The sequence below is a fragment of the Rhinolophus ferrumequinum genome, chromosome 21 (assembly GCF_004115265.2).
Source record: "Rhinolophus ferrumequinum isolate MPI-CBG mRhiFer1 chromosome 21, mRhiFer1_v1.p, whole genome shotgun sequence".
NCBI lineage: Eukaryota > Metazoa > Chordata > Mammalia > Chiroptera > Rhinolophidae > Rhinolophus > Rhinolophus ferrumequinum.
Genome location: NC_046304.1, coordinates 35,406,489 through 35,434,044, shown reverse-complemented (window position 1 = coordinate 35,434,044; position 27,556 = coordinate 35,406,489). Strand labels below are relative to the sequence as shown.

Sequence of the window (27,556 nt, the reverse complement as noted above, 5' to 3'; positions counted from 1 at the left end):
TTGTCACTAGCTCACAGTGGTTCACGCCATCCTGAGGATGATTACAGCAGATCAATCAGAAACAAGTGAGGGTTACACAGGCAGGGCCTGAGCGTACTACATCGGCCACTCACAACTTAGAAATCAATCAGGGGTCTCTAGAATTGAGAACCTTTTCCAGTTTGTGACTTTAGAATACAACCGAAAAGGAACAAGTACCCTCTGTAGACTGCATTTCAATTAGCGCTGCACAGAACTAACATCCAGGGGAGATCAAGGGGAGTGCTAATGGCAGGCCAGCGGTGCCCGCTCCGGTTCCTCTCTGACCAGGCTGGCACCTCAGCCCACTGCCCCCGCCCCGCCTCTTCTGCCACATCTCCTGATGGAGCCTCTCCCCTTTTGCACTGTCTTGTACCGCTCTACTGAGAAAAAGGACTTAGGCTGCAGCCCGGGCTGTGACTAAAGCAGACAGATCACAGACACAGGTAAACACCACCCTTCCCAGGGGCAGACAGAAGCCAGGGATGAGGCTGGCCCTCCTCAGCTGGCTCGGTTTTGTACCTGAGTGTAGGACTTGTCCAGTGGAAACCTTGGTACTACAGTGGGTCCAGGAGCTCTGCCTCTCTCACGCAGCTGCACCTAGAGCAGTGAGGTCAGGTCCTGGGCCACCAGCAGAAACTCTGCTGACTTCCGGCTTTGGACTCCACTTTGCCATCCCTCAGCACTCACTCAGACCTGGGAAATGGATTCTTAGGTGCTTCTGCTCTAACTTAGGGCTGTGCACTGTTCAGTACACGCCATGCACATTTCTGCTTCCATGCTTTTGGTTCATGTGCGTCTCATCTCACTGTCCTGCCCTCGCCTACAACCCAAAGCCTCACGCATCGCCTCAGAGCCTTCCTACATCATCTGGTCTACTCTGATGTTACCCACTCTGAATTTCTTTAGAGTTCTTGATTCCCTGCCACACTGAGTCACTCTCCAATTGCTTCATGAGTGGCAGTCACCTAAAAGTTCCCTAAAGCCAGATACCACACCTTCTGACTCCTGTGTTTTCCACAGTACCTGGCCCAAGAGCCAAGCAAACACATACTAAGGAATAACTGAAAAATTATGTGTAGCGAAAGTGGTTACAGAAAAAAATCCCAGAGAGCTGCACATCAGCCACTCAAGGATCCCAATGGATTCCAGACTTCAGGCTCTACAGTGAGGGGTCGGGGAGGGGTGGCACTTTCTGCAAGATGGCAAGTTAATCTGCACCCTCAAGAGGCAAGACTCACAGGTTAAGCCAATTTCTGGGATGACAATCTTAACTGGTTGGTAATACTACCATGGAAGCCAAGGAGAGAAGCACCTCCTGACAAATCAGAGGTGGGCTATTTATGCTACAAAGCTCATTTTGTGGGACACCTCTTTAGAGCCAAGTAACAATGTAAGTTTCCTCCCCATTCAGCTGCAAAGAGGAAGACTGGCCATTCTATGCAGGTCGTAAGGCAGAAGGCCAGTGCTTCCAGATGAGACAGTCCTATAAATTAACAAGTCACAGAGGCCTCACCCCAAACCATCAGGAAACCACAAACCTGACAGTATTATTTATCTCATGAGATGAGACAGATATAAAGCACAGGGGTACCGAAAGAAGCAGTCTAATGGAACACTTACTGGAAAAGAGTAATAAAGACCAAACAGCTCAATTTTTCACATCTTAATTGCAAAAGTTTCCCCAGAGTAACTCTACAAAAAAGCAAATTTATGATGTTACATGATTTGACAATGGCCTGCTTCAGGAAAACTTAAAGACCATTGAAAAGCACTGGAGTTTTTCTCCCTCTTCCTCACTTCCACCTGGAAGACAGGCAACTCTGAAATCAGCATCTGACAGAATCCCAGTGAAAGGAGGGCAAATAGGATCTGACTCAGGAAAATGTTTGTGTTGCCAGAAAAAACAGAGGAAAATATAGAAGCCCTTGCTACCTCGCGTCCCAGAAGTAGGACGACAGTGATAAACCTAAAAACATGAGATGTAATACTCTCCTCCTCCTAATCTAAGGACGTCCCATTAAGGCTGAGACACTAGAAAGCTTTCTCTAGGAAGAGGACAACTTGACAGCTTCGTTTCCCACCTTCCTGCACATTCCCTCTCACTAGCCGACAGACATATGGAGGTAAGTAACATTGTCTCCTAAGTCATGGTCCAGTTTGCTATTAACAATCTGGAAGCAGGCTCCATTACCTTTAGCAGCCCATGACTGGAGCTCTGAACCGCTCAGGTGATGAGAAAAACTAGTGCCTTGACAGCTAGCAGAAGCACTAGAATGAATTACCATGACCAGGGTGAAATGTACAGTTATCTTGGGGAACAGGTTGAGGGTGGAGGAAGAACGGGGCTAACTTGAGGTCACAGAACTTAGGAATCAAGTAAAATAAAACGAATCCAGCTTCTATGAGAGGTGATTCTGTAATTAGGTTCCTAAACCTTAAAAAGAAAGGATGCAAGGAGTCACGACTTCCCCAGCAGAAGCCATCTGCCAGTTTCTGTCCCGTAATCTTCTGTCTGAGACCACCCACCTTTCTTTCCTGCTCCCACGGAAGCTACTCATGCTTAAAGAGAAGCAGATTCTCATCCTTCAGAAACTCCCAACTCGATTTGCACTTCTGACTCCTTTTCTTCCCTTCTTCAAGGTCAATGGTGAAAACTCGCATTCTGCCTTTGGCACCAGCTGCATGACCCACACTGGCGGTCCCCCTCCCCCTTGGACCATGCTCACCCTTCACACCATGTCCAATCCAATGGGCACAAACCCCAGCTGTCTTTAAGGTGAGTTTTTCATACCGAGAAATGTAAATGTCCAAAACAAAACTGGTGAAAAAGGAACAGTGTTGAGACTTCTTCCAGTTTTCCAAGGAGCTCATCCAGTTCCCAGATATCACAGGGGCGGACACAAACGGCGGAGCCCCCACTCAGAGAGTACGGTTGTGTGCTTCTTCCAAGCCCCAGGCGGCGAGGGGAACCAACGTCTTTGCGCAGAAGATCCCAACCCTTACTACTCCCTCTTGTTTTTTCTTACTCCTCGTTTCATAGTAGCTTCATTTGGTTCTTCAAAATTGGAGCTTGGCAACCAAATGGCTAGGCAAAAAAAGGGAAAGAAATTAGAGGGGTTCAACTGAGTGGAACCAAAATGGAGTGAAAGAATAGCCCAGCCTCTGGAGATAGAGAAGTACAGCTCAAAAGGAGAATGGAGTCTGGCTAGCCAAACACTTCTACAAACACTGCAGCTAGCTGGGGATGTAGCAACGGCCTTTGTCAGAGGGGCCTGAGCAGCCTACGACCTGAACGTTCTAAACGAATAGTAAGGGGCGCCGGTTAGCTCCGTTGGTTAGAGCATAGTGCTTTTAACAAGGTTGCTGGTTTGATCCCCACATGTGCCTCTATGAGCTGCGCCCTCCACAACTAGATTGAAATGACTACTTGACTTGGAGCTGATGGGTCCTGGAAAAACACACTCAAAATAAATTAAAAAAAAAAAAAGAACTAGTAAATATATCCTACCATAAAGCCTAACTTCCCCTTTCCATTTCCCTTCTCAATTTTCTACCTACTTCCCCCCTCCTTCTTCCCTGAGATTAAAAAAGGAGCCGAGCCCCTAAAATAACCCTTTGAGAGCTAGCTAGAAATAGCTGTAGGTCTCTGCAGCTTCTGGCCATTGAAGAGGGTTGACATAATCACCAAGGCCAGTGCAGCTTTTACCTTCTAATTTAAGAAGGGTACTTGTACAAGCTGTTACACTCCAAGCACCCTGGCATGAAATTCCCCAGGTAACACACCAAGTGGTCCACTCAGAGCTCCCAAATTAAAATCAGCCTTACCAACAAGAAGTCATAGGGACCAAAATTTTACACTTGACCTTTCCTTCGAGAAGTGTTACTTCTCTTTTTTCACAGGATCCTAGGGTCTAAATCAGGAGCAAGTACAGCATGATGCTTATTCTTTGCCACAGACAACAATCCCTGTGTCACAGGAAAGAGACCCTGGAAGTTCAACTCAATCCTTGACTAACACATGACTGCCCCCCATACTTGCGACAAATGCCTGCCCCTGATCTTATCAAGTCCCTTCCCACCTCAGTGCCTTTATACTTACAAGACCCCCTGCCCAGAATGCTCTGCTCCCAGATCCTCGCATGGCTAACTCCTCGATATTCAGATCTCAGCGGAAATGTCACCTCCTCAAAGGAGCCTTCCCTGATCATCCAAATTGAGTCGTATCCCACCACTAATCACTAAACTTCACCAGTTTTATTTTCCTCATAACATGTACAGTCAACTAAAATGAACCTATTCATGTATTTACATGTTTGCTGTCTGTCTTTCCCTATGAGAACTGCAGCTCAGTGAGAACAGGAGCTTTTACGATCTTGCTCAGCATTCTCTTCCCCATTCACACTGGGTATATGTACACGTACACATACAGATACCTGCTAAGTGAATTTAAAAATGGGGAACACACTAATTCCTGTGGAAAAACCATTCCATTTTTGGACCTATCTGTGAAAACAGTTCTCCTAATGTTGGACTGAAGTTTAACTCCTTATAACTTACATCCACTGTAGTCCTGGTCCAGCCCCTGGAACCACACAGAGTAGTTTAATACTCTTCTCTTCCTCAGGAAAACCCATCAAATACTTCTTTTAGCGATCAAGTTCCTCTCACCCTACAACTTCTCTGCTCATGTTAATCATTTATTCCCCATATGATGAAGTTTGGAACCTTCCACCTTCCACTTTCCACATTCTCTGAATGTGCTTCTGTTCACATGGGTTCCTCCTAGGGCACAGCATCCACAGAAGCGGTGCTGTAACTGAAGGGTCCTAATTACCTTTCAAGGGTGCAGTCAGGTAACTGGGCCTCCCAAGTTCCCTTCTGCTTTTCCATCCTAAGCTCAAGCACAAAGGCACCAAGCAGAAACATGCTCCTAGACATTAGGGGATTCCGATGCCTTAGGAGACACTTCTGAGGGCATAGAATTTGCACATAATTGAAGCAATGATAAGAGACTGTAAACCCAATCCAGGATCCTTTAAGTTAAAACTCTGCAGCCTCCCAGCTACCATTTGCTGATCTCTCCTCTTCATTCCTTCTCCCTGGTTAATCCTTATTAGCCCAGCCCACATGCTCTCCCCCGATAACACAGGATCAGGGACTTCCAGAGCCAAGACAGACACACAGCTGGGTTCACTTTAGCCATGCTCAAGAAAATCCATGGGACATATAAACACTGAAGGTCACTCTTCTGTTATGCAGAGAGCAGAGAGGGTGGAGAGATTAAAGGCCCCTTCTCGCTCTAAGGCTGTTGCTCCTGTGGATTTTACCCCTTTGTTTTATGTGGGGATCTGGGGAACAGAGAGGTTATAAGAGAAGCAGAAGTATCCAGTGCTTTAAAAGGACATTCCGCACTAAGGCATGACGAGGGTGGGGGCGGAGGTGGGGGTGGTGTGTGTGTGTGTGTGTGTGTGTGTGTGTGTGTGTGTGACAGCACCCCAATAGTATATCACTGGAAATGTGAGATCTTGCATGTAAACCCACACTACCAAAATCACTCCTCTCTGGCGATTTTGTTCCCTATTCACCTCTACTTTTCAATGCCATCTGCAGGAACCAGTATTCCAAGATTTTTCATGGGAAAATGAGTAGAGCTCAGTTAGTGTAGCAATGGGAGAATAGCCTCTTAGATGAATGAATTCCTTAGTTAATTCACTTATTCTATTGAACAATTTACTTTCAGTGGCCCAAATCGAACTCTACAGAGAAGAGTGAGCTTTTTCCTCATCCCCTTATGCCAGGCTGTGGGACACAGTGGAGCTCTCACTGAAGGGCATGCCTATGGCAATTGAAGGCATGTTTGTGTTACCTTTATATGTCATTGGTACCATATCAGGGAGATTAGCCGAAGTATGAGAGAAAGCTGCACACTTAGCAACCTGTGCACGTCCTCCACATTCAGGGCTTAGCCTGCATGTTGCTTGGCAAATATTCTTTAAGCCTCCCTTGTCTATCTGCTCTTCTCCCAACTGGGGTGTGCACCCCTTGGGCACTTCATTACCAGGCGTGGTAACTGTGGGCAGATGCTGGGAGCAGAGGTATACACACAGGACAGTGGGGGTGGGGTAGGGGACAAGGCCTACACATGATCACAACTGCCCAGGAAGAACTTGGCGGGACAGTGAGGCAGAGCTCATACCCTTGGTGGTGACCAGCAGGGGCCCCTCGCTACGTGGAGGGTTCTACCGCTTGCTTCTGTTTGGAAATGAGCTGCGCTTCCTTTAGAGACAGGTATACCTCTTCCTGAGGATCATAGTAGTAGAACTTTCGGATATAGGAGATCAGAGGTCTGTAAAAAAAAACACAAGAGGGATACACACAAAGTGTCATTTACATAGATGATTAAAAAAAGACCACCTTTGTTCAACGCTTTCTGTCAATGCTATGTGGCTGAAACTATACCAAGGACTCTGCTACCCTAACAGAATCCCCACTTTCTCCTTTCTTATAGTTCTGTCTCCGGCCTTCCACCCTTCATAGAGACTGAAGAGGGGAGGGTGACACACACACACCTTGCTCCCTTCTGGCTAGACGTGTGACAGTTCTCGAGTTAGGTGCCAGGACAAGTGAAAGGAGCTGCCTGTGCAGTCAGCGTGAAGTCCTCGCTAACATCGGGAACTAACCCTCCCTCCTGCCCCCAGCCCTGAAGACCCCATCATACTTAGGCAGTGGAAGATCCGGGATGTGATCTATCCGGACGAGCTGCCGGATTCGGAATCTGCAAAGGTGCTGGAGGGATTTGACATTGCTGAATCGGGACACTGGATAGAGCAGCTGGACTGGAGTCGGTGGCAGTCCTTCAAGAATGAAAACCAAGAGAAACATTCAGAGGGAACAATGCAGCTAACTACACTCTCCCTTATGAAGGGAGTCCAGGGAAGGGAAATGGGGTTCTTTATAGTTCATCTATGTGTTCTGTGCAAGCTCCCTTCCACAAAGGCCTGCTGATTTCCATTTGCAGAAGCACCACCACTAGATTTCATACTCAAGAGAATCTATTCTCCCCAGCAGAGGGCCTCCCTAGCGTCACTCTTAACAGCCGAGAGTCTTGCTCTTAGAACAACCCAATGAAAAATGCCAAGCTAGAGACTTTACTGGGAGCCAAGTGGCCAATCCCAGGCCTGAGGCTCTCAGGGAAGGACAAGAATCGAAAGCATCCCTCCTGGGAATGGGGGATAATTGTTCAGCACATCTAGCAGTCCCCTGAAGGTGAGGACTCAAAAGGCTATTCAAGCAGGGTCCCCACCAAATTCCAACTGACAGGTTGGTAAGCAGAAGGCAACAGCTGAGATCAAAGTTTACAAGCCATCATTTCTGCCATTTACGTCAAGGCAGGACAATCAGGTTTAATCACCTCTTATTCCCCGTCTCCCCCACACACACACCCACAACCACCCTCCTTGCTTCTGAAATTTCAGGCTGGGTACAGGAACAGAAAAAGAGAGGATGATGCTCTTAAAAGCAAAGCAACTACAACAGCTTGGGAAGCTGGGATCCCAAGCGCCTGCTGACTGATGCCAGCCAGGCCCAACGGGAGCACCCCCGCTCTAAGGTTTCCACAATTATCAGCAGGCTCTGTGTTGGGAAATTCCAACCCCCCAAGGGTCTACGCTACAGAATGGAGACACCCAGAATGGCGGGGGCACTGAAACAGGTTCAAAGGAACAAAGAATATTCTGGTTTTAATACACAAAGGGGCTGTGTAAAGTAAATAAGCAAACTGCTCTCAGAATCTGAGCTGCAAAATCTTTGAAAGAATTATTTTCTCAGCCATTGTCATATCAAAAAAAATTCTGTAGATACAATTTGTTGGAAAATAAAATATCTATTATTTTTGGAGTTTAATTTCAAGCAGTTTTTAAATTTTGTTTCAAGGCATGAAAAGAAAAAATTAGCTTGTCTCCCGAAGCCTTTTCATGGTTGCTGACTTTCTAAAACAAACAAAAAATTAAAATACGTATTATACTGCTACTCAACAAGTAAGTTTATCTTAAAAACATTTAACTCATTTAGTCTTCAAAACTGTACTTTTGAGATAGAGACCACTATTATTCCCATTTCCCATGTGAAGAAACTGAGGCCTATTGGGCTAAGAGAACTTGTTAAAGCACAGAATCAACAAAGCTGGTCTGTCCTGAACACCTGCTGAGGAAAAGTTTAGCCCAGGAAACCTCTGTGGGGGTGGGGAGAGGGTGGTATAGCCAGGAGTCTCCTCAGAGCAAGCACCTGTCCCTGTGTCTGACGGGGGTGGGGGGACAGGACACTGTCCGGCCAGTCACAGCACCTTGGTTCCTTCATGACCAGCCTCCCTTAGTTCTCTCCTTCTCACTTCTACCCCTTCAAGTTTAAGGTTTGTATTTTGAAGCTCTGTAGCCCCCCTCCACCCACGTGGTTGGCCCTCTCCTCACACATCACTAAAAAAATAGAATTCACACATGAATTTCTCTCTTGAATATATTTAAACTTAAGTGGTTTTAAAAATGATTTCGGGCTCAAATGCCTGTTTGAATTTACCCTTTCTCTCACGTTTTTAAAGTATTCTTTACTAAGTTAAACTATGGCAAACAGAAAGCTTTTGGGGGTTGGTTGTAATATTGCTAAATTCAACATGATGTTTCAGAGATAAAAGTAATTTATGTATCTAATTATTTATTCCCAAAGACGCAACAGTATAGGACTTGTGCCTAAAGAGATCAGGCTAATAAGCATATAATTATGATTGTTTGCCTACTTGAATTTTAATGACCATACGTAGGTGCCTATTTAATTGTGTTACTTTTAGCCTTAGGTTCACAAATAGCAATTTGGAATCTGTTAATTCTCTGATATTCCCTGGTGTCAACCTGACCATTTACTGTTTGCCCCCAAACAGCAAATGACTGGCGCTCTCACATCAAAACCAGTTAATAGAAGAGGTTAGCACTGGAAACAAGGTAAGACACCAGTGCAGCTGAAAGGGAAAGGGCGAGGTGAACAGTGATGTGCAGGAACCTTCCTCTGGTCCTCATGGCAGGGGTTCTGGGCACCAATGCAGTTACCAGCTACTTCACTATTTTCTCTTCCTCCAACGTGGACCAGGTTAGGGGTGACAAATCTGGATTTCAGGTCTAAGCACCTGAACACGGTCTTTCTGCCACACCAGACTGTTCCCTGAAGACCAGAATTATGCAGCCCAAAATGTCAAAAGTGCTAAACTGAGACACCCTGGGATACAGGGAAGACATGTCATTGAACAAGCAATATAAGCTTTATGATGATTACAAAAGAGGAAATGACCAATTTCCTTACAGTTGTGTAATTCAAAGTGTGATTAAAAAAACAATAGGTATTGGGGCCGGCCCGGTGGCTCAGGCGGTTAGAGCTCCATGCTCCTAACTCCCAAGGCTACCGGTTCGATTCCCACATGGGCCAGTGAGCTCTCAACCACAAGCTTGCAGATTTGATTCCTCGAGTCCCGCAAGGGATGGTGGGCTGCGCCCCCTGCAACTAACAATGGCAACTGGACCTGGAGCTGAGCTGCGCCCGCCACAACTAAGACTGAAAGGACAACAACTTGAAGCTGAATGGCACCCTCCACAACTAAGATTGAAAGGACAACAACTTGACTTGGAAAAAATGTCCTGGAAGTACACACTGTTCCCCAATTTAAGTCCTGTTCCCCTTCCCCAATAAAAAAATCTTAAAAAAAACCACAATAGGTATTTTCTCTTCATCGCAAATGATGAAAAGTCTCCTGATTAAGGACATGTTTGCTTCGAGTTATGGCTTTCCCAGGGTCAGAGGTTTTGCGCTAATCCAGTCACATTAGGGGCTTCATTTGTAATTGTGAAATGGATCAGACTGAGATGTAATCAGCGACCTCAGATTTGTTATGACCATGCTCCAACACTATGATAAAAGGGGAAATCAAGCTCAGGTGCCATCATTTTTACCAAGGGCCACTCCTCTAGATGCTAATTATTCCATTTATTCTAATTACCTTCCTTCTGCTCCTATTTGCCACCAATGAGAACTTTCCCATTAGTTCCACCTTTATGATTCCTTCGGTCCCTGGCATGCCCTGCTAGTGCATCCAGTTCTAGATTTGAGCCAGAGAAACCTGACACTTTATCCTAGCACTGCAACCCATTGTACCTCAGTTTCTCAATCTGGAGAGAGAGAGAGAAAGGGAGAGGCTGTAATGTCCCTTCAAAGGATTTTGTAAGGATTAAATGAAATAATATTTGGCTCCTTGTGGGCATTCAGTTATCACCCTAAAGTCTGAACAAACGGGCTCTTTTTCAAATGTGCTAAGTTAAAATTCCTGGTGCAGGCTGACGGCTCAACCTAAGTGCTGTGACTACCTCTTCTTGGTGAGTCCTCGCCTCTAGTAAGTCAACCTCATGGAACGCCCAGACCTTCATGATAAGCAAAAGAGTGCAGCAAACAATGGTCAAGGAGAACACTGGCTTTGCCTCCTCTGTCCCAATCCTTCAAAGAGAGGTCACTTAGGGTCCAGGGGCAAACACTAACTCTGCTCTGCCTTTTCAACTTGATTACACATTTTTAAGTACAAATAGATACCCTACCTGTAGCATTCACCATACGTGAATATTCCCAGAAAGAAATATTCACCGATGGTGAATGCTACAGGTATTCACCACAGGTGAATATTCCCAGAAAGATACCCTCCGCTAACAAACACAATTCTGACTTCTTTGTGTAGTCTTCACAAATCCCAACAAACTCAAGTTTCCATTTGCTTACTGCTACTTCTTTCTCATCACAGAGTGGTGGTAAATAAAGCATAGGATTTGGAGTTAGTTGGGCCTGGATTTGAATCCTGGCTTCAGCACTGACTGATCAGCTATGTGACCTTTACAGTAATTTCACTTTTGAGCCTCAGCCTCCGTTTCCTCACTGGCAAAATGAAAACAGTCTTACCTGTAAATAATATATCAATCTATTATCTAAAAAAAAAAAAACTTAGAGAGATGTAAATAAAGAACCTGACAAAGTCCTGGGCACATGACAGACGATAAATAGCAATTATTATAATCTCTAGCCATTAACAATGTTAAAATTTCTACAGACAGGGCTCATTTGTGGAATGAAATGAGCTACACCTGAGGAGTCCAAGATTCCATGGTGTCTCAATAACTCTACAAGTAGATACACGCTCCAGACTCCAGAATCCTCTGAGAGGATTTCCCTGGTTCACCTACAAACAGAGCTTATTAGCCTGTCCTTGCTTGCTGATCACTGTATAGAACTTAACACATGCTATTATCTTTATCTTCCTACCTGTTCCCCTTTTGAGGCTATGAGTTCTCTGAGAGCAGAGATGTGGCTTATTTTTGATACTAAGTTACAAAAATAAATGTTAAATAAATACCTCCCAAAACCCACAAACTTTACAAATTGCTATGCAGAGCAATTCCTATAAGAAAGGATTCTAACTGTTCCCTTTAATCAAGTCAACTGTATGAGACCCAACTGTGTTGACAGCACTGAAGCAAATACTAAATGAAGTGAGAATTAATACAGTTCGCACCCTGTCACACCTTATTTAAATCACCAAGATTATAAAACCCATTCCTGCAACCTGGCTCGATCCTGTTACTGGTATTCTGCCTGAGGCTCTCCTGCAACTTCTTTTTAGAGCAATTTCTTGGCATCCTGTATGTTTAAAAATCTTACTTTGATTCAATGGGAAAGAATGATGTTCTCATGTGAAGTTCTGTTTGTATCTTACAAATGCTTCAATTAATGTGCTTATCATTTTACTTTTCCCAACCCTATACAGATTCCTCCAACCCACCCCCTCTCCCCCTTCAGTAGCTATTACACAGATACCTTCCTGCTTTGTGGGCAGGAAGACTATATAACCACACCAGCAAGGCTGGGAACTGGCCAGTGTTCCCAAATGGAGAGAAGTCTTTGTAGTCAACATTGGTAGGGATACAAGATACGAAAAAAAGAACCTACTCTTTAACAGAGTTTAGTACGACATGGACAAAATCCAGAACAGACTGCCACTGAATTCAACCTTCTTGACACTCACCATTGCCTTTCTAGTGAACCTTCTTTTACCGTCCCTGCTCCTGGGGAAATGACCTGAGAACTCTCACCTGTTTCACATTTAAGTGTACGATGCCTGGATTAGGGACAAGGAGACATCTCTGCATATTAAATATTCACATGATGCCTGCACATCAGAGGCAGGACCAGTTTTTTCCTTCATGTGGTCAGAGAAACAAAGATTCCTTCTCAAACTACTGATAGATTAATGTACAAGCGTAGGGGATTAACCACTGGACTCTAGAGTGAATGCTATAAAAGCCAGAACAAAAAGCTTTAAGTAACTGTGGCCTTTATTTGGGGCGGGGGGGGGGGGGGGGCGTACATTTTGATACTATATTGGACCAAACCCAAGTAAGTTCAGTAACAGAGTAACTAGAGGCTTACCTGGAACCCTGGATCTCAAGAAATAGAGAAACTTCCCATTCTTGGAGTGCATGATGGCTCTCTTAATGAACTCCACCACTGACTGACAGCGATCCTCAAACTTAGGGTGACACCACAGGCTGAAGGTCCCTGCCAGGGAAAATTAAAGAGACGTGAAAATGTAAAACTGACTTTAAAAAAGTCTGGGAGGTTGATTTGAACATTTTTATGATTCTCACTTTTGGGAGGGTTGTTTATGGGCAAGCTGAGTCAGACAAGGTCCTTGAAGCCCTCTGTTCCTGCTTGTTCCACAATTAATGGAAAGAAAGATGTTGCCTTTAATAAGACATAAATTAGGTCTTACAAGGCTTTTGTTAAACAAATAAATAATAAGTTCCAAGTCACAAAAAAAGATACAAAAATACTCTGTCCAGTATGAACACTAATTCTTCAATCATGGACCGTAAGATTAAGACTGCTGTAGCCAAAGCGAATTTAAATGACATCCTCTCAAGAAGATCTAAGTCTGCAAGTATTCACGGACAGTCAGGAAAGACAAGATGAGCAGTTTTGTGGGTATCACTCATTCATGTGTGTGCTGGGCACCAAAAAAATCAAATTCTAAGTCTTTTCTCTTTAACTTCTAAATTCTACACCCCAACATGTTACAAAGATCCCACTCCAAACTTGAGAATCCCAAAGGCAAAAGGGAATCTGAACTCCCACAATTTAAAACACACACGAAATCCCCCAAACGAAAGCACCCACAAAGGGGACACCGAATCACTCAGGAGAACTGCAGATCTGAGTCTCTTGAGCTACTCTTACAGTATCACTTAAAAAGACCAAGACAAATGTTCCACTGCAAACTGGCAACTGAACGGCCCACAAGGCTCCTATTAAAAATTCCATTTATTCATGGAAGAAAAGTCCCTTTGAACAAAAAGTAATTGGAGAACCATTTGAAAGAGCCCTGTCATTCCTGGCATCTCACCTATCAGGAACCTAGAGGTCAAGCATTTATTCATCATTCCCATGGCCTACTCATTCACCATTTTAGTAGGTTTATAAAAATACTTCACTCTGAAATGCTTTATTTTGCATTTTGTTTGTTTGATTTTTGCTTTTAGGAGTGGCAGTAAAATAGGAAGCGGCCTACCCCAGTTATCTAACTCATTCTCAGGTCTCTGGACTGAAGTTCCTTTCTCTTCCCGTATCTCTGAGGCAAAGGTGGGGGCAGAGGAAAGCTATGCTGAACAGCTACTTTCTGCCTCACAAGAGCAGCAGACCAAATAAATCCAGAACTTGGTTGAGAGCAGGAAAGACATGGTGGTGCCTGAGAAGAGCATGAAAGAGACTCTTATTTGAGATGAATGTCCATTACAGTTCATTTAAGGAGATCACACATGGGAAGCGTGTGAGGGATGGGAGGAGCAAGTCCCCAAAACTCTCCAAAGTTCTCTACACTTTCTAAACTTGTAGCAGATGGAGGTATTTCGACAAGTGACTTATCATCCTGCACCAGTGAGCATCACAAGTCCCTGGCCCAAGTCAAGTACAGAATGTCCCGATACAAAGTCAATCCAGATAGCAGTGGGTAACAAGTCATCTTCTAGACATGACGGCAACATTCAGCACAATCCGCCCACAGAGGAGGAGGTACCACCAGAGAGGAAGGCAGACCGGCTAAAGCACGTTGATCCCACAAACTCTCGGAGTTCTACGACTATTACCTAAGAGACTCCAAAGCTCACAAGAGAGGTAATTATCATCACCATGCTGCCTGCAGAAGAGGGGATGTGACTATCAGGCAAAGAAATTCAGAATAGAAGAGTCAAGACAATCAACACTAAATTCTCCTCTGTGGAGATACAATTTAACAGAAAGTATCTCTAGATATTAAGTTTAATTATGAACAAAGCTTGGGAGAATTTGTCTAGCCTAACCCTTCCTTTTACCAAGAGCACGGTTTTACTGGCTTTGTTCTGTTCAATACTCTTGCTCAGGCCCTCCTATTTAGGATACAAGACGCTGACAATCCTTTTAAATAGAAATCTTATTCTCTTTCCTACCCACCCCCAACATTTCTTCTAGTGATTGAAACCAGTGCCCATATCAGCATCCAATTGAGTCTATGAACCTTTCCCCCATTCACAGTTCCAATTCTATGAATTCTTCCTATGAAAAAGTCAAATAGCAAAAATAGAGACAGGCAAGGAAGGAAGAAGGCTTACCTCTGTAGTGCTCCATTCTAGTGTGGTGGGTGATACCCTGTGATCGAAAACTGAGGCTCAGGATATAACGAGGATCAGAGCTGTCTCGTACCAGGAAAGAACCATCTGGTTTACCTTTCAGCTTCATCTCTGCATCTTCCCAATTCATTGGTCCCCAATACCAACCACACTATCAAAGATAAAAAGCAGTCAAGTGGCTAACAGAACAGAAAAATGCCCAAGTTTTCAGTACAATCTATCTTCCCACAGGAGAACACCCCCACTTCCAACACGTTTCAGTAGGGGAAAAGCGGCGGAGAGTGCTTCCACCATTAGCAACGAACATTGGGCTCAGCATACTCTTAGCCCTCCAAGTTACAGAAGAAGAATTCTACAGTTCCCTGACCAAAGCCATACAAAGAAAAGGGGCCTGGGTCAATTAATCTGGCACAATCAGCTTAGACTATGTAAACACTTCTCTACAACCTTTATCATGTTCAATTTTCTTTTCTAAGATTCAATTTTACATCTTTTATGGAATTGATGATAGCAGCATATTGCTTTATCACTGTAAATATAGAGGCAAGGAAATGACCCTTCCTCTAAAAATAATTAAAGGGGAGCCTGGTACAGAAGGGGGTAAGCCACCACTGCTCAGGTACCACCTACCTTCTCCAACTCTCGAAGGCTGGCTGCAAAGCTGCTCGAGTCGGGCCGGTAGAGGGGACACTGGAGGTGTTGGGGGGGCTGGCTGTGCAGGGATTCAGCTGCTCTGATGGGAGCAACCCGGGGAAATGCATCTGCAGGGCAAGACCGTGGTGGTCACTTGTTTACCCTCAATCCTCCCAACCATAAGCAGACCCTCCCCCCAAAACAGAGATGCTAACTGAAGAGGGGCAAAGCATTAGAAGCTAAGCTGGAAAGGGTGGAAGCCAAAGCAGTGGGAAAGAGCTGGATGGGCGGGAACAGAAAGCTGTGTGGGCTTGTGTAAGCTGTGAAGGATGGGTGGGGGCACTGAACCCCAGGATAGGGGGTGGGGAGCTGCTCACTAACCTGACTAAGGTGACTACTTCAGGACCTTCACCAGCCTAGAGCGATTCCAACTTCTCCCACCTCGAGGTGAAGTGCCGGTAAAGCAGCCTTGGAAATAGTGACTCGCTTACTTGCCCAGGAAGTGTAACGATTTTGCCAGGCAAGTAGAAAAGAATGCCGATTTCATTCATTTTATTCCTTGGGTACTGGAGGCTGGCAATGCAGGTATGGGCTACTAAATGCTTGGTACTTATTTACAAGGCTGCGGTCAGTATGAAAAGCTTAGAAAAACCACAGAACTTTGAAAACCAGCAACATATTAAACCTCCTCACTGCCCTGAAATTAAAGTAGTTTCCCAAGTGATATCTACTTAGGGATTAAAACAGCAGTCTCAGCAGCAAAACGACGAAAAAATTCAATAGTCTTTTATCGCTAACAAAAATCAAATTCAACTCCATAAAGAAAACGGGTTAGAAAAACCAGTTTTTGGCCTCATTTCCAAGTAGTTACAGTCTAGCCAAAGGGATGAAATTTAAGCCTTCTCCTAAGTTCTGTTACCATAAATAGAATTCTCCCATCCTTCAAAAGTTTATCACTTTGTACTCCCAACTCTTGCAAGTGTTGCCCCTAAGCTAAGCTAACCTGGGGCATGGGGTGGAGGTGGCGGAGGTAGGGGGAAAGACTGCAGGGAAGAGCCCATCGGAGCCACAAGGACAGATGTAGGCAGCGTCCCACTGATATCATCTAGAAGAGAGAACAAAAGCAAGAGGTTCAGAAACACGAGCACAGAAAGAGCAAGGTGACGCAGAGAAGAGGGAGAAGGATCATCAGGCTGCCCTCTGGGGCAAGATGGCCTGACCTTCACCCCGTCTTTATGCACAGAGCGCAACAATCATCTTAATCTGGTTTCCTCTGCTTGAAAGCAGGAAAGTCAGGATATTCCTAAAGTAGCCTACTAGCTATAGATTCAGGGTAAGATAAATACAGATCTAATCCACACACGGATAGTCAACGTTATAGCATGCAGGTAAGAGACCCAGTGAACTGCTTAAGTAGATGATAGGGGTGCTGAGAAAGAGACAGGAAGTAATTGGGTCATCATTAGAAACCCAGGAGCTTGTTTGGCTCCCGGCAAAAAACAGGTCCCTAGAGCCCCCCTCCCACTAGGGCAAGAAGGCAGAGGGGAGGAGATTGTACCTAGGAGGCTGAGGCTTCTTCTTGGAGGAGGAGGGGGAGTTGGAGGGTGTGGAGAAGTCAGGCCCCGCTGAGAAATGTCCACATCCACAAGCGACACTGTTTCACCTGAGGGATTCATGGAGCAAGCATGTTATAGAAGCACCTTGCCCAAAGCTGAGGCCAGAAGCAAAGGCAAGCAAAGGGCAAGCAAAGGAAGCTAGAAGTCCCTGGCTCTCAAAAAGCTCCAAATCTAATGCTCCCAGGGCTGGAATCACCCCCAAACACCTGGGAAGTCCATTTTAAATTCTATCATTTCTTTGCCCTGTTCAAGGTCAAGGACTCTTTAGGACAAAAACATGGGATGACAGTGGAAAAGCCAATTAATTATGGTTCTGCCACTGACAATATAACTTGAACAAGGGGTCTTCTTTATTCAAATGGAACCCATACCGTTTATTTTTTACAGATTTGTATACCACTTTCTGCCTTAGGGAGCACGGCAAGCAGCTTGTTATAAGCCCAAATGGACATAGAAAGCAAATGCCAGAAAAACACAGTAAGAATTACACGGTAAGCTGAACACAGACGGAGGTCCCAGTGTTAGCCCCAACTTCTTCCTAAATGGCTTACCATGTCTCTATTTTTCAGAAGATTCACTCATAAGAGAAACAACCACTTCAGATATCAACTAGTTCCTAATAGCTGAGGCTACAAAGGCTGAAAAATACATTTACAACCCTAATAATGAACTACTTCCACAGTCAGCCAAGAGTCAGGTAAGCTTAGAGGAAGCTTCTCAGTAGGAACCTGATGGGGGTGGCATGTGGTTTCTCTTTACTTCCTAGCATGTCATACAGGTCTGTTCTCTGCCATGTGCACTCCTCCTTGCCATCCAACCCCATCTACCCTCTTTCCACCGGAGGATGAATGGTACTTTATTAACTAAGGTTGACAGCCAAGTATAGGTTTGTCTTGGAACGTCTGATCCATAGGTCAGAACTCAAGATTTCTCTAAATTTAGCCCTTAGGGTGTTATTTCCAACATCTTTTTCTTATTCAGGATGCTGAATTAGCTCCTCAGCTAAAATTTTATTATTTCCCAGTTTAGAAAGTGAGGTCTCTAAATTTAAAGTCAGGAGCTGGGCTTTCAGAATCTAACACAGTTTTTTACAAAGTTCTTGAACACTAATTAAGATAAGCAGAAAATCTTTTCTAAAAGTCATCAGTGGAAGTTCTAGAAAGCTGGTACTAACTCATCACACAGCTTTGTAACTGAAAGCCTAGCTGCCCAGAGCAAAATGCAACGAACTCAAATAAGTATGTTTCCTGAAGGGTCAGTGATGTCTAAATTACAGGTATAGCACCTCAATACAAAGACATAATTCAAAAGAGCTAAGACTGTCTGAAACAGAACACCAAACCTGAAACTACACACGTGGGTATTCTTTACCTTAGATAGGAAACAATTATTAACTAGAAAGACACGCTGCTACAGGATAAGATTCTTTAATTCTGGGCTGGGGTATGAACAGAGACCTTTTTCTCCACCCGCGCCTGTTACAGCACCAACTCACTTATTCTGGCACCTCATGGCCATCTACGTAGTAACGGGGGTTTCACTAGCCTGCTTAACATCTGAAAATGTCCATTCCCAAATCATAATTCTTCCAATCACCTTTTGAGAGACACAATATCTAAAAGAGTTTGAAATTGGGATTTTTTTTTAAAAGGCTTCTCAGCCACAATCAATGAGTACCCAGTTTTTGAGACTTAAGGCAGTGCGCCAAGACCTTTTCTGCAGCTTATTCAAGCAGGAGCTTCACGTCTGACTGACATAACAGTCTCCCTCTCTGAAAAAGTTCCCCGTTAACGAGAAGGCAGTTACCCAAAGGACATTCAGCCCCTTTCCTACTTTAGCAACTGTGTTCTCTGCTGCAAGAGGAGAGACTTAAATTAGGTACACTGAAGAACTCTTGACAGCTGCAAGAACTGCTAGCCCCTAAAATGGGTAAGACAAGAGTTCATGTAATCCCCTTTGACCAAAGTCTTTAAAAATAGACCAGATAATCATGGATCATGTATATCAGATAATCCATGAAGCCCTTGGAAGCAGGAGCAGGAGTTGTATGACTTCTAGAGAGTTCTTTATACACTGCGAGCCTATAAATTTGTAATTCCTCCTCTTAATTTATATGTGAAGGTCCTGAACTAAGCACTATGTAACTACAGGGCCACCTAATTGCCAGCAAACAGTCACTACGCAAACTATAAAGCATCCAAAGTCAAGAACACATTCGGCACCATAAAAACAGCCTCACCCCAAACCCAGCAGACATGGAATGAAGAAAATAACTGTAGCCATGCCTGAAGCTCCCTTTGCAATCCATCTGTAAGTGTTTCTGAGCAGGTCTCATAACACTTGGGCTTTCAGATGTCAAAAGAAAAAGAAAGAGCTCATCCTTACCTGTGAACAGGGGGCTGAAGGAGACCGGAGAAAAGGCACTTTGAGTTCTGGTCAACCTGGGTTTCCTAGGGGGTAAGAAAGCACACAGCGGGAATGAACACAGACGCACTTCAATCACTACGCGATTCAATTCCTGACGCAGGAAAAACACAGCAAACCCTAGTCGTCGTCAGGAGCATGGCTGTAATAAAGCCTACAATTTAAAGGGAGAGAAGGAAATGATTAAGGCAATTCCTTAAATAGATCTGGCTACAGAATTCACAGCCTATAAAGCAATCAGAAATTCCTTTGGATCTTTCCACACCTAGCACATTAAGAGAGTAAAACATCTTGAGTGATAATTAGCAAGTCCATTTCTAGAGGCAGGAAGTCTGGATGCAGAGTTGATTTTCATATGGGAGCCAAGGAAAAGGCTCTTGAGCTGAGCAGCAGCCTTGCCTGTGGGCCTGCCCTCGGAGCAGGAGGTCCCAAAGTGCACCAAGGAGCACATTAGGCCTTGGGGTCAGCACTACAGGGTGCACATGTGATCTTCAAACACTAAGACCTCTGATTTCTGCAAAAATGCCCCCAAGCCATAGGTCAAAGCCATCAGCTAACAAGGGGGCCTCCTCAGGACATCCTTGGCTGACCCCTTCCCCTCTCTGAACTGCCAGTCACATAGCTGTCCCCAGGACTTGTCCTCGGTGCTGCTTCAGGGAACCAGCTGGAAAACCCAGCTCTCCTGTGAAAAGATACACAAAAGGTAACTTTGTTTTTCACCAATTTCAACTGGCTTTTCAAAGACAAATGAAAGAAATCCAGACTCTGACAAAGACTTTCTGGCTAGAAATGTGCTAATCTCAAAAAACCCACCTCAGGATGACTGAACTGACTACAAAGGAAAAACGTGTGGAGGTGAAGAAAATATGCTCTACCTTGACTGTGGTGGAGGTTATGACGACTGTACATACCGGTCCAAATTAATAAAACTAGACACCTAAAAAAAGAGGAATGTTAGGTGGTATATAAATTATACCTCAATAAACCAGACCTTTGAAAATCCTGTCCCCGAATTGTGTGCCTGACTCCAGGCCTTGTAGCTGGCTCACCTTCCAAAATCACTGTCACCCAAAGGACAAAATGAAACTTCAACTGCACCAATAGAGGGGGGAAGAAGCTAAGAAAATCCAAAATGAAATCCTATTTAAAATTATTGTACTTTAGAAGATCTTTATGCATTTCTGTTTTAACATAGATATCTGAGCTTCTCAGAACCCACTTCAAACAAAATTTCAAAATCTTACCATGAAGACCTTACTCAGAAATAGCCACGCTGCTGGATTCCCTCTCCTGACATCTCCCACTCCCTCTACAACCTCCTCCATGCTGAGACTTGAGAAAGCTAATGATGGTGCCCACTGTGAATGTCCCACCCACGGCACCCACAGGAGAGGTGGCTGCATCAAGACACAAGCACACACAGTCCCTCTGTTTATAAAAGTTGCTCATGACAGTCTGTAGCTTCGTTCCAACACTCCCGAGGGCTGAAATGGAAAGCTAATTCCACTGGACATGGACTTTAAGACTGAAGAGCTTCCAAGCTGATTTTTATTTGAAAACTGTGGGTACAACATTAAACTCAGCAAGTAGAAACCTAAAGCACTGGCCTTTCAAAGGGTTCACACCTCAGCCATTGGCCGTTTGCCTCTTTTCAAAGGAAGCTGCATTACTCTGCCATCTGCCCATGCTGGGGACGAATCTCTTCGGTGCCAAGCACTGAAGAACGGCAGTACCCAAATGCACACAGCTTGCGGAGGCCTTCTCACTCCAGCTCATCTTCTCCCCCGCCCTAGGCATTTTGAAGAAGAAAATGATAGTTTCTAGGATCTAGAAAAAGAAATACATATGAATTTAAACCCAGGCAGAGCCATTTAAGAGCCCTGGGATGGTTGTGGAATGGTTCTTTCCTGGCAAATAAGGGGGCCTCAGAGCTGGAAGCCTGGAGAAGAAGAAGGTCTAAGAAGCTGAAAGGCTAGTAATAAATATGAGAGCTTCCTTTCCTCTTTGGGGAGACGCTGTCTAACTGAAAATCCAAAGCAGTTTCTGACTCAAGGATCCTGAGAGCATTCTAATGGCAGTCATTCATGAGCAGCCCAATCTAGACGACTGTAAAAAACAAAGCAAGGGAATGATTAACATGAAACTGAGGATGGTGGTGAGGAGGGGGAGGAGGGAGAGGTAATCAGGAAGCAACACACAGGGGTCTTCAAAGGTAACCGATAACATTCTGTTTGCTAAGCTTCGTGACGAGTACCTAGGTTTGCATTTTCTTCTTATTACAGTGCACACACTTTATACACCTCCTTTTGCATGTATGAAATAGTTAAGATGATAAAAGTCCAAGTCCATTCTAAGCTGAATATGCTGTTTTTTGGAGAGTATCATGAATGATACAGCTCCAGGTAACATTTGTAAGTAGCAATTCTATACCACATTCCCATGTTATTTTATTCCTCCCTAGATCACCTTGACAAGCATTAGGGAGCAAAATTAAGCCACTGTAACTCTGCCAATGGGTCACTTGTCTTTTTGCAGCAGAAAGATTTGAGGGGTGGGGTCGGGAGGAGTAGGATTTGGTGGGCTATGCCTCAAATGGCAGAACAGGACAGGAGTGGCAGAAGACCTTAGGCAAAGGTCTTCTTTGAGGGTAAGCAGTCCTTTGTGTCAGCTATGCATTGCTTGTGCTGCAGGTAACAAAGAAACCGAACAGCCTCTGTCCATTTCCACTCTGTAAATTACTAACTGTATGGCAACAGATCTGTGGGACAAAAGGTGTTAAAAGCATTAGACTAGACAGGCCGACAACACACACTGATAAACCATTGGCCACTTTTCAAATTCCTTGAAACCTAAAATATAAACAATGAAATAGTAATGTCCTCCCTCTCTTGTCTATAAATCCCCTCTTCTGATGTCCTAAGATTTATACATGTCCTTTTCTAAAGTAACTTCCAAACAACGGTGTCCAAATACCAGGTTTTGCAGCCGTAATTTACCTCTGCCCCTGCTAAAGCATACAGTGCCAAGTCAGCCAGCCTGTGCCATTTCCAACACGTCATAAGCCAGTGTCTGTTCATGTGCTACAGGCACAAAAACCATGTGTTCATTTTTAGTTCCAATACACAGACATCTGTGCAGCAAGGTCAGATCCAACACTCCATCATAAACCAACTAAAGAACCTACGGAGGGAACTTCCAGGGAAAAAGCCAAGAGGCGTACGTAGTCCAAGGTCTAAAACCTTAGGAATCATATTAGTAGGAAAAATCTTAAGGAGTGAAAGACATAAAACTCAAATGGACAGAGATTTCTGAAGCCAGGCTGCTCATTCCAAAAGAGAGCTGCCAACCACAACCACTTCGTGAAGAATAGTTAAAAAGAACAACGGAGTATGGACCCAAAACCCAAACATAAAGTCAGAACTCCCTCCCCATACCATCAAAATCATTTTGCTCTCAGCAGGTCATGCTATTTCTCAAAAGACCCCCTAGACCCAAAGACCCAAGGAAACAGAGAAAAGGGTTTCTCATATTTGCCAGATCTGTCCACAACAGCAGGGCCCCAAACCGATGCCAAGGCAGTCTGCCTCTCTCCAGAATTGTATTTCCCCCCCAAATAGACGGGAAACCACTACAGAACTGTTCTTCATTTTTCCACCTTACAACCATGAAGACAGCTGGTAACAGCCTCAACTGTTAACTAAGAAAATAAACCTTGAAAAATGAACAAGTACCCATTTCCAACTAAGTGTGTATTGTGTAATGATTCAAAAAGGATCAGATCAAATGCCATTTCCCACCAAATACAAAGGAAGACAATCAGCTCAACATATGTGAAACAGACAAGGGAACTTCGCTGGTTTTCCTGAAATAGCAAGTCTATATTACTCTGAAGCCCACAGGCATCAAGCCCAGCTCTGTGAATTCCAACATATGTGTTAAAGGCCTGGCCCAGTTCTCCACAACAGAAACCTAATTCCTTGGTGGGCCCATTTCTTCCTTCGCTTGAAAAAACTTCTGTAAGCTAACTCATACTAGACTTAAGACTCAGAATATCCAGGCAGGTCCACTTAGCAGACTCTAAAGCACCTGAAAGGAACTAGAGTTTTGCTTACTGTTAAAATTTGGAAACTGTTAAGCCTTATAAAATGATTATAGGAAGTATTTTGTAGTGATAGCTGTGGGGAAGGTAGATGTTAAGAAAAGCAAAGAGAATCATGCCCAGAGGTTATTGTAAAAGCCCCAAATTATACAGCAAAGACTACAGACTCGTAATTACCTCCAATCAACAATAAGGAGGAAGGCGTATAACTTCTGGCAAGAGACAGATTTCTCACAGCTTCCAGGTCCTACCAATCAAAACAAGAGAACAAGCTAAAAACCCAAACTCATCCTTCCTCCCAACAGGGCGAACTTACTTAGGAGGTTCAGATCTACAGAAATCACAACTACCCTGGCCAGACGTACCAAGTTTCTCACAGCTGTGAGGCTGCCAGCAAGACTGGCACATAGTAAGCTGTGTAAAAGCTAACAAGCAAATCTAACAGCACCAAATCCTAAGCATTAAAAAAAAAAAAAAAATCAGTTCAATCTTACTACTTCTCCAAAAGCACAAAATATTCCATCTCAATTTCTCTTGTCTTCACTCTATTCCTATAAGAACAAGAAGACAGGAATCACTACCATTTTACTGATGAATAAAAAGGAGGAAGCATGAAGACAACAAAATTGGCCTGCATCCCACAGCTGATGCTGGAGTTCTAAATGGACTCTAGATGTTCCCATTCTCTGTCCAACCAACATGCTGCCTCCTAACAGCAGTCAACCAAACGTTCGTACACAAATATCTAGCTCTTCTCCAATTCATCAGAAAAGCCCCTGGACCAAAAAATGTAATTCTCCAGTGCCCTGAACTAAGCTTTGCAGAGCAAGAGCCCAATTTGCTCAGCAGCAGCAATCTGTATTGTGCTTAGTGGGAGGGTTGGTGACAGAGCAGCCAATGACCATTAAATTCTGCTTCCAAAGGCAAAAACCCGTATAATGTTATATGACTTTTCCTCTTCCTAATCTATTAGATGGAGCAGCTAATTTCACGCCACACCTCATATTTGGCGGTTCTAGAATCTTAGACCAAGTCCTGGTCAATATGGAACAAAGGCAAGACAGACCACAAGAAAATTAGTAATCTATCCTATGTCATTACCCACAGCTTCAACCCTGCCCTCCCCCATCGGATGAAAATTTCATCTATGTATTGGTTAAGCGGAGCATCGAATGCAGAGCCTACAACAACAAAAAAAGCTGTTTTAGCAGCCACACACTTTTCAAGATCTGAGCATGAATTCACTGGGAGGCAAATGCAGAAACACAGTTCTACCAGAAAGGGCACCACGCATCAAAGGACTGGTTTGTTTAGGGAGTTTGGGTTTGATCCGATTCAAGATGAGTCCCTGGCACAGATGTTCAGAAAGGGTAGCAAAGCCAACCTGCCCTCACACTTTCCTTTTGGAGCATCCAAACTCCCGTGAAAAGAGAAGGCCATGGGTGAATGGTTCCCAGTCCAGGTCACACTTCAGGATCAATGGGGGAGCTTTTTAAAAATTCAAATTGTTGGGCCATCAGACATACTGATCTTTTCCCCAAAGCTCCCCACGTGATCCTGGTGCACAAAGTTCTCAATTTATTCATCTACCTGTTCTTCAGCCTTGGGCTGTGTCTCAAGAATCTATCACATGAGCTGCACCAAAACCACTTCCAATCTTTCTAAGAATCCATTCAGCAGCACCAACTACAATGGCAGTTACCACAAGGGAAGTCTCCATTTATGGACACAGAAGTTGACAGCTTTCTAAATCAATAAACAGATCTAACACTGGAGGGTCAGAGAGCAGTGTACCCTTCAGCAACGCAGGAAAACTCGACGTCTAAGTTTGGAAGTTTCATCAATTGGCCAGAACTCATGCACCAGTGCCTATCTATGCCTCACACTCTCACATGGGCTTGAGAGCAAAGCTATTTTCCATGCTCACTGACAGCGGTCAGCACACAGGATTGAGATGCCAAGTACCTCTAAGAGACCAATCAAGAAAACATCAAAACTCAATAGAGAGGCCCAATTGATTGTGGGCCTGCAACTGCACGAGTTCCTCACATCATTTGTATGCATCAGTGTGAAAGAGGTGGGATGCTGGTAACAGAAAGAGTAATAAGCAAGGTGGCCAAAATGCAACACCAATTTTTTGTCCCAAAGACCAAACATTTCCAGCAACCTCCCTGCCAGGGGTAATGGTAGAGAGACATCTTGCAAAAACTTTAAAAGCTGGGCCAGGGGAGGGGAAGGGGAACGGTTTCAAATCATCTCTGAACTAGAGAGATGCTAATAACCAGCTGACAAGTGTCCCAGGGAGTGGACTCTTAGAGTGAAAGCTGTCTCCCATAATTAATTAGCTCTGACCTAATGAGCTATGTCACCACCTTTAGCCCCAAGTCTCTGCCTCCTTATGAAGGCCATATCATAAGAACTGTCAGGATCTTGTTAGCAGAATAAAAGGGAAATGAAACAAGAAAAGGAAGTTTGTCAGCCAGCCCCACCCCCACTCACCCCCCAGCCAGTCTCACCTCCCCGCGTCCAGCTCCCGGCCGGCGGAGCCTCCCACGTCTGTCAGGCTCGCAGCTGAAGCAGCCAGCTCTCCAGAAGGCCTCTTGCTGGCTCCATCCCCACCACCAGTGCCACCGTTGCAGCTCTTCGTGCGAAAGAGGCGACTGAGGCGGATTTTGAGGGAGCCCTTCCGCGAAGGGCCTGCGAGTGGCCGGAGGGGTCCGGGCGGGGGCGGGGGCGGGGGAGGCGGCTGCTGCTGCTCCCCTCTACTCAGGCGCCCTGGTGGCACCAAGTCCTGCAGCGGTAAGGGAACCAGGGGTAATTCGGGGCCTGGGGGCTGCAGCAGAAGCCGGCCGCCCCCTCCTCCTCCGCGGCCCGGGCTGCTGAGCTCCTCTTCCGAGCAGCTGTTAGTCTCCAGGCTCTCGGCCTCCGATTCCAAGCCCTCCAGGACTAGCAGCGCGTCGCTCGTTTCCGTGGGATCCTCCCCGGCCTGCGGGGCGGCAGCAGGCGGTTGGGGCTGCGGAGGGGACGGCTGCGGGGGGCACGGGCACGGGCAGCAACCCCCACCGACCGTCTTGACCGCCGGCCCCGCCGGCTGCCCGAGCCCCAGAGCCGCCAACTGCGCCTCTAGTCCAGCAGCCGGGCCCCAGGTCCGCTCGAGCGCCAACCCCGGGGGCAGGGCCTTGGGGTCCAGGGCACAGCGGTGCCGGGGACACAGCAGTTCCGAGGGTCCCGGCTCCGGGGCCGCCTCGGCGTCCTCCTCCTCCGGCGGCCGACCCACGTTGCGGAACACCATCAGCTGCGGCGGCCGGGAGCCCCGCGGACCCGGCCGCGCGAGGAAGGGTGGCGGCGGGGGGCCATGGCCCGGGGGCGGCGGCGGTGGGCCTGGCTCGGGGGCCGCCTCTCCATAGCCGAGCAGGCGGCTCAGGACACGGTACGAAGCGGCCGCCGCCGCCGCCGCCTCGCCATCCCGGAGCTCGGGCCCCTGCATCGGAGAGAGGGAGGGAGGGCGGGCGGCTGGGAGCCGGGCTGGGGTGGGGACTAGGCCGAGCCCCGCCGGAGCCCCGCCCGCCACGGGCCCCGGAGCGACAGCGTTAACGGCCGCCGCGGCCTCTGCCTCATAGAGGGGGCGGGGGGCGCGCGGAGCCCAGCGCGAGCCCAGGCCGCGCGCCGCCGCCGCCGCCGCCGCGGAGGACCGCCCACGGATGGCGTCACTTCCGGGAGGCGATGATCACGCCCCTTTCCTCCGGGTGTGCTGGCGCGGGCCTTCACGGAGCGTGACGTTACGCGCGGCCTGGGCAGCTATTGGCCGCGAGCTGCTTTTCGCCTGGTTGTTGGTCTCCTGCCCCGACCCTTGCTTTTCACTTCCCGGGCGCTCAGGCAAGAGCCAGCCCTCCGGGTAAGATGGAGCGGCCCTGGGAAGCGCGAACTGGTCCTGGGAGAGCTGCTGGCTTTGGGAGTTACTCTGGTTCTGGTCCCGCCTGTGCCGCTTGTGATGTGTGACCGTGGCCGTGTCATTTCTTCATTGACAG

General features: G+C 45.9%; 1 protein-coding gene across 3 annotated transcripts; it reads right to left on the bottom strand.

The window, feature by feature from the left end:
- Positions 1-700: 700 nt before the first annotated feature.
- SOCS7 (suppressor of cytokine signaling 7) lies at positions 701-27,215 on the bottom strand. 3 transcript variants are annotated; one of them, XM_033090086.1, is made up of 10 exons: positions 26,045-27,215; positions 19,391-19,455; positions 16,948-17,052; positions 16,393-16,494; positions 15,387-15,517; positions 14,739-14,907; positions 12,526-12,654; positions 6,740-6,875; positions 6,218-6,367; positions 701-3,106 (listed from the first exon to the last, which is right to left on the bottom strand). In XM_033090086.1, the coding sequence occupies exons 1-9, from the start codon at positions 27,013-27,015 to the stop codon at positions 6,247-6,249; spliced, it is 1,929 nt and encodes a 642-aa protein (XP_032945977.1). In that variant the 5' UTR covers positions 27,016-27,215; the 3' UTR covers positions 701-3,106; positions 6,218-6,246. The 3 variants fall into 3 exon arrangements, with proteins under 3 accessions (XP_032945977.1, XP_032945978.1, XP_032945979.1); XM_033090087.1 differs by lacking the exon at positions 16,393-16,494; XM_033090088.1 differs by lacking the exons at positions 16,393-16,494; positions 16,948-17,052.
- Between the last annotated feature and the right edge of the window lie 341 nt (positions 27,216-27,556).

Bases quoted from the DNA above. Each gene is read 5' to 3' on its own strand.
- SOCS7 (XM_033090086.1), bottom strand. From the start codon at position 27,015: ATGCAGGGGCCCGAGCTCCGGGATGGCGAGGCGGCGGCGGCGGCGGCC. The intron at 14,908-15,386 runs GTAGGTGGTACC...TATCTTTGATAG, and splicing joins GCCTTCGAGAGTTGGAGAAG to TGTGGTTGGTATTGGGGACC. The intron at 6,876-12,525 runs GTAAGCCTCTAG...TCATTCTTGAAG, and splicing joins CTTGAGATCCAGGGTTCCAG to GACTGCCACCGACTCCAGTC.